Source organism: Micropterus salmoides, unplaced genomic scaffold, assembly GCF_014851395.1.
Source record: "Micropterus salmoides isolate LMB-PRFRI ecotype aquatic unplaced genomic scaffold, ASM1485139v1 Ms_hic_scaffold_1, whole genome shotgun sequence".
Taxonomy (NCBI): domain Eukaryota; kingdom Metazoa; phylum Chordata; class Actinopteri; order Centrarchiformes; family Centrarchidae; genus Micropterus; species Micropterus salmoides.
The window spans coordinates 31730273-31737452 of NW_024040040.1; the positions used below are offsets into that span (position 1 = coordinate 31730273).

At 41.9% G+C, this 7180-nt stretch overlaps 1 protein-coding gene across 1 annotated transcript in view; it reads left to right on the forward strand.

The window, feature by feature from the left end:
• Window positions 1-6637, forward strand: part of odad2 (outer dynein arm docking complex subunit 2) — a 41845-nt gene extending 35208 nt beyond the window's left edge. The window contains exons 20-21 of the mRNA XM_038723933.1: window positions 1-222; window positions 5853-6637. Of these exons, the coding sequence (XP_038579861.1) occupies window positions 1-222; window positions 5853-5969 (339 nt within the window). The 3' untranslated portion in view covers window positions 5970-6637. The remainder of the gene's footprint in view (window positions 223-5852) is intronic.
• Window positions 6638-7180: the final 543 nt, after the last annotated feature.

The following is a 7180-nucleotide window of genomic DNA, read 5'->3' on the forward strand; positions in this document are numbered from 1 at the left end:
ACTGATGACAGGCTTCGTCGCCACCTGGCTGAGGCCATTGGCCACTGCTGCATGTGGGGCAGCAATACGGCGTCCTTTGGTGATGCTGGAGCTGTGGCCCCCCTGGTGCGCTACCTCAAGTCAAAAGACAAGGCAGTACACAGGAGCACGGCGATGGCCCTGAACCGGCTGTCCATGGACCCCAACAATTGCATTACCATGCATGGGAAAGGAGTGGTCAAGGTCAGTTGTAATGCTGTTGAAGCTGGATTTCTGACTCCTTACTGCTTTTTTGTAGAAAATGTATGGTATATAAATTATAAATAATAGATATAAATTAGTAGTTGTTTCTCTGGTTTGTTTGGTGCCTTTGAGAATAAATCTGGCATAATTACATTGAGGAAAATGTGCTTTGGCCTCCCACCACCCTTGTTTTAGCGATGTGTGAAAAACACTGAGTAATAAACTTTGAAAAGCTGACTATTTTCAGAGCCTTTGACCGATGGAGCAGAAACAAAGTGGGTTTTATTCGGCGGCGGAAACATGACTCCACTTTCTAGCCGTCATGGGAATTCAGAAAAGCAAACAGCTCAGTGTGTGCGCAGTGCCATTTCTCCGGTAGACCCTAGATGCCATTACAACACAAGTCAAAGGGCTGTAGCTGGGGGTAACTGTTGCTAAGGGCTGTTCCTGGACATCAGGGTAGAATGCAGCAGCGATATGGTTCAGGCCAAAGAGTGTGGCAGAGCTGTTCAAGGCTAAAACAGAACAATGTTTTTTTATGGTCAACGTTTTTTCCCCAACTCTGTAAAGCTACATCCGCCAGCTTTCTTCTTCATTGCAGTTGTGTTCCAAAAAGAAACAGGCATTGTTTTGTCTAACATTTGAGCCTGTTGGGCTATTTCCATGCTCAGCTCCAGAGACTGTTTATGTTTGTCTCAGACAGTGATGTGGAGATTTAATGTTAAGATTATGCTGTAATTGATGTCTTGTCACAGATGATCATGTACCCATATTTCAGCATTTTGGGAAAACATTGCTATCTTATTCTCTAATTCAATCATGTTTCACATAGGAAGACTTTCACATGAGAAATCTTTTTGTAGCCACAGTTATAGCCCCCCCCCCAATAACAACTGTGATATAAATTATGAAGTGGTCATGCCATTGCAGCCAGATATTTTTTTCCCATGTTCATTAAATGGTGTACTTTAGCTTGATCTGCTGTTACAGTGTATGTGGTTCAACACTAGCCATAATTGGTAGCTGGACTGAACATTGGGTGTTCCGAAAGAGTTATGTCCAATTTGCAAAAGTCGTTAAGCTGAATGCTTTTTGTAGTTTGAGCCACGACAAAAACTGGACAAGCCCTCTTTTTTTGCTCTCACTGTGTGTGTGTGTGTCTATATTTGAAATTCTAGGGTGAGTTTGTGTGTATAGGCGAGAATGTGTGTGCAAATGCAAGACATGCCACCCTTTTTAATCTGTCTCTGTGTTTGCCCTTATTAATGTACCAGTTAAGAGTTGCAACACTACTCCATAATGTATTTTTGGACTTTTAAAGAGCTTAATTACCAAAGGCCACGTAACTGCACCAGCATTTGCATTTGTTCTTAATCTCAGACATGGAAACACAACACAGGCAGCCTCATTGTTCAGTCTGGCCTCGGTCTCAGCCAGTCTGGGAGGGAGGCTGATACTTACCTGCCTGACCCCGGAGGAAACATTACAGTGTGAGAACTTGTCAATCTCTTCTATTCAGTGTGCGCTGTAATGCTCAGCTTCGTGATAAACAGGAGCTTGGTAGAGAGAATGTGTTAAAACAATATCTCCAATACTTCTGAGTAGAGGATTCATACAGTGCACTGTGTCTAATTTACGGCCCTGTGTAAAATGCTGGACTGCCTCTTATATTATTGCAACCGTATTTCAAAGAGTTTTTCTGTGCTGTTGAGGAGCTCTCCAAACATGTTCACCCACGTGTAGTATATGATTTCGAATGAGCGAAGGTCTCTCTTTCTCCAAAGTTGGTTTAGCAAGTAACTTTCCTCTCTAGGACACTTAATGGTGTACGGCCCAGTCCCTTAAGATTCACAGGGGAAATCAAGAATTGAAAAGAAAGTATTTCACACTGGAAAACACATTAGTGACCCGTCTTAGTCTTTTTATTTGACCTCTTCTAAAGTCTTGAAATCTGGTCCAGAGTCAGTTAAGTAATTTAGTGTAAATACTATTAAACACACTTTGATTTGTTTTGGACACAACCTGCTGTCATTCACACGTTACTTTAGTCTGTTTTGTTGCATACATTTTCTTTCCACACTTTTTCCTTGGAAACTGCAGGCCTCTCAGATCAGACTTTGTTCGAGCAAAGGGATTCAGGTGCTCACTCTCACAGGAAATACATACCAGGGAAAAGAGGATTTTAGCCTGAGAGATGAATCGCCCTCACCGTTTGATTTGACATCCACGCTTGGTATCTTGCAGTTTTATACGGATGTGCTTTGTTTTGTGTCATGTGCAAAATCAACATGCCTTGCCCGTGCGCTTTACATCGCTTCCAAAAGCACTGGGGATTGTTTGCTGAAACCATAAATCCTTGTAGACAGCTTCAGCCAGCTTTTTGTATTAAATAGGCTCTTTCATAAGAAAAGCTTTGTGAAGTAAATTGATGAAAATTACAAAATGTGGATGGTAATTATTGGTAATTTTCAACTGAAGGTATTCCAGAGTGTAGCTTTTGCCAGGTCCTGGTATGTATTTTAGGCTTTTACTAATCTAAATGAGAAAAACGTTTGCACTTTCGTTGCTATCAGCACACTTCTGCCCCGGCACGGTTAGTGTTTGTTTCAAGTTTTTTTTCTCTCAGACTTCAGGAGTGAAAGTTCGCAGAGAGGCTGTGGGGGGCACACATTAACACCAAACACCAAATGTGCGGGAAGGAATAGAAAGCAAGCAGAGCGTTACAGGTTTACTTCTACAGTTTCCTATTGGTTTGTGTGTAACATGACTTCAGGTTGAGGGTGTGGTGAGCAGATGATACAGGCGCTGTGTTCTGCCTGCTCTGTTATGACTACCATGTTTTTGAGATCCATGGAGTGTAATGTTTTAGAGCTGTTGACTTAATCCTCTCTCCCTACGCCTGGACCAGAAGTGCCAAGCCATGTTCTTCAGGTTGAAGTTAGGGTTCAGACTAGAAACTTTCGCCTTAAAGTCATTGATTTGAAAGCTACCCTCCCTCCTTTTCCTCTTCCTCTTTAGAGACACTGAAAAAGCAGCTAAACAGTCTGTGGCTCACCGGAGGCTGCAGGGAATGTTGTTTACCTTGACTTCCTTCACCAACTTCCCCTCAGCCCAGCTAAACACTGCTGTCTGTTTGTACCATTTGCATCCATGGTGGATTGTAAGACATGGGGATGCTGGGATGTAGGGTGGGTTGATGGAGCCATAATGGCTGTCAGATCTGGCACAGGGGAATTAAACTCCTGCAGGCAGTTGCGGTCCAACAGAGCGCACTTAACACCGTGACACCTCCATGTGCAATAGGATGTGTGTGTACACATGCCCAGCCCTCCCAGACTGCACCCCCCCCCCCCCCAAAGCTCCCTTCTTGGAGGTCAGGACTCACCAGAGCTCTCAGAAGTGCAAAAAAACCTCAAAAACTCACGAACGTGGGGCAAGTGTTCATGTTACCACAGTCAGGGAATATCTAACAAGTGGCGTATTATATTCCTCCAGATCCCAGCTGGGAGGGAAAGAGTAAGCTAGAAAAAAAGGTAGCAAAGAGAGACACGCTTATCTTAACCTAGCTGTGCGCTTCAGGAGACCTTATTTGGCGACGTCTGAATAACATGCCATGAGGTTGGCAAAAACGCTGCCTCTGGCACTTCTCAGGCATCCTCTCTTTTCACAAAAGAGACTTGTTTAGTGAGCTTCATGTTTTCTGGAGCCTGTGGATGTAAGTTTGCTTTTGGAGGTGTTTTGGATGCTATTTAAAAATCACATAAAACCTGGAGGCAAATGTTTCACATATACTCCTCGACACTGCTGCACTGAGAGGAGCTGACATCTTGGACCGCACTAAGCCTTTTTCCACAAAATGCTGTGATTATAATCAGGAGGAAGGATATTATTTTCTCAGTTTTTAACTGAACTTATACTGTAAGTTCACAGTCCTTTCATGCTCATACAGCACACACAAGCTGGCTCACCTCATCTTTCATCTGTTTTCCTTTCACTGTTTATCTTTGCACTGAAAATCCTGGGAATGCCTTCTCGCTGCTTCTTTGGCTGTTTGCTAACCACACAAATGTGCATAGTGGCGTTTTAAGTTTGCATGTAACATGGAGGTGGGTCAGGGTCATGTATTGTGAACACAATAATAACCTGAGAGGAAAACAAGATTGCCCTGAGCAGCTGGATAGAGATTAGGCTATGTCTACGAACAAAAATATTATTGACAATGATTATTCAAGTTGAGAGTGACATTTCATTTGTGTGAGAGCAACAAAGACATTCCATCACTTCCTATGTTGATAAGTGGAGCCCCTGCTGAACAGGAGAGAGGCTTTTGAATAAGGAGGAAGCAAGGGAAGGGAATGGAGGTTGGAGAGAAGCTCTTTGAATTATTCTGCTGCCTTAAACTACATCTTAACCACTGGCTTTATGTAAGTTTTGAAGAGGCTTAGTCATTTCCTTTGAGAGTGACAATCTTGAAATTGTCCTCTGTGTCGCTCAGAATCTACAGGGATGTGACATTGCTACACTGAAACCAGGGAAACAAAACTGATGGTGTTCAAACATCACTTGTAAGCCTGCTGCAGCACAATCTTTGTTAAAGAAATCTTTTTCAAACTCCTTGTTCACATAGTGGAGTGGAGGCCTATATATATGGGGCCTCAGATGTCTCAGCAGTTACTGTATTTATCAAAACTTCATTATATGTTTAGGAACAGGGAGTCCTTAAGTGCTTAGTTGAGGGATGTAAAGTTTGCCGTTGGTTCATTATAGACATAAACAAGACAATCCAAAATAATTGCAAGTGTGGCTTAGGAAACCTCAGTGGCACACCATTGTGATTTTACCAAGGAGCACACATTGAACAAATTTAGATTCACCCATTGCACCGGAGTGTTTGTGCTACATTTAATTTATTTTGTTTCAGCCCCATAGCTACCACAAACATAATGTAGTGATTTTGCTGCAGATAAAATAAGGAAAAAAGTTCACCCCTTCAAAACACATGGCACTCAGTGGTATTCCATATACCCAGTGTGTTCCTTTTTGCTTATTTCTGTATAAAACGCAACTCTTTGAACGTACAAAATCTTTTATATGTTCAGTTTTATGTAACCCCAAAAAATACTTCCAACATCAGAGATATCTGGAGAGCCCAAAACCTTGTTCTGCAATAAGATCTAACGAGATCCATTACACAAGCCACTAATAGTTGCATATAATCTGACCTTTGGAACGGCGGAAAGGCTGTCAAGTGGTGTGGTTCATGCTCAGGTTTTTAATGTCGAGCCTGCCCTGCACGACTTTCATCTGAACAAACTTACAGAAGCATATGTGCTTGCAGCTGTAGCCCCTTTGCCGAGGCATGGTTTGGAAGGGTAAAGTGGGACACACACACTGAATACACACATGTATATACACACACCGAGTGACATGTGCCGGTGCAGTCACTGCATATGTTTGCAGCCAACGCCGGTGGTAATGTGCAGCGACTGCTGCTGACAAATGTAGCAGGCTAAATATTTGGGCACTAGATGTTTTTCCAACGGTGTATTAGTACACCGTTGGAAAATAATGATTCTTTGGGAATCTGTTCCTGCTGCCAACTGTAACCTCTGTGCTTTGTACTCCTGCAGCCCCTCATCCACATCATGGGCTCTGATGATGAGACACTCCAAGAGGCTGCTGCTGGCTGTGTGCGCAACATCCGACAACTGGCCCTGGCTAATAGGAAGGCCCAATTATTTTATTGACAATCAATGATCAGAGCACCCCTGAAAATCCAATGGGGACTGTACAAAAATGGAGGGGGGCACATTACCACTGTCACTAAAAAAGGTAGCGTGGCACAGGCTGCACTGCAATATTTTGACTTAGCCCATTAGTAAAACAGGTTGGGTTGTGCTATATTATGTGTGACTTTGCTGTTGTTCTGTCAAGGCTAACTGTTGGCTAGTGAAAAAATGGTCTGCTCTTTAGAGAGAAAATGTTAAATCTCTATTAACTGTAATGATCCACATCTGCTATTTCTCAAAACTGCAAATGGCAGTGTGTAGTTTTCATCCATCCACAAAAGCCTTGTTTTTGACAGAACTTTTTTGTAACTATAACATCTTTTTTACAGTAAATTTGGCAAGAAATGGATGAAGTAACATACAAAAGTAACAGTCCCTCCCTACTATATCAAAGCAATCAGACTACCCTCCATTTAGCAAAATGAAAAAATCTCACCCTTTTCTGATCCCACCCAGTCATTTTTATACAGTCCCTTACCAGTACAATTTGGCAGGCTCTCACCATAGCATCTGTCTTGTTGTACATTAACTTCAGAGTTTGATTCAAAAGTTTTTGAAAATATTTTCAAATTGAAAGTATGAGAAAAGTGTTTCACTGCTGTTTCAAATAAAATGTATTATATTGATTGGAGAGTGTGTATTTATTTGTGCTCCTGCTTCCGTTTTTGTGGCAAACTTTGATCGTTTACCTCATCAGGAGATCATACAAACGTTTTAGGAAGCCCTCTTCTCGCTCTCTGACTGTGATGATAAAAATAAATGCTTCTTTTTCACGTTTGATCTTACGCCAAATACCCCATACGTTGTTCGGCGTGAAACACTTCGAAGCTGTGTTCTCTGCAGTAACATTCCTTAAGTAATTCACTCGAGACCACAATATCTAAACAAGACCCACATCTGCTTGGGTTACTCAACCTCCTCTTATACATTTGTAACACATCCAAAATCAGAAAACACACAGCCTGCAATAAGATATTTAGATAAAGAATAACTTGCTGTTAGTTATATCGCACCAGTGTGGAATAGTCTGCACAAATGTTATATGTATATAAATGCCACACGTTAATATGAACACATAAATTCAAGCACTGTTATTATAAGTGGATAAGAAATGCCTATAACAATCAGGAATACAATAGTGTGTCCTGCCTCCACCACAGAGATTCTGT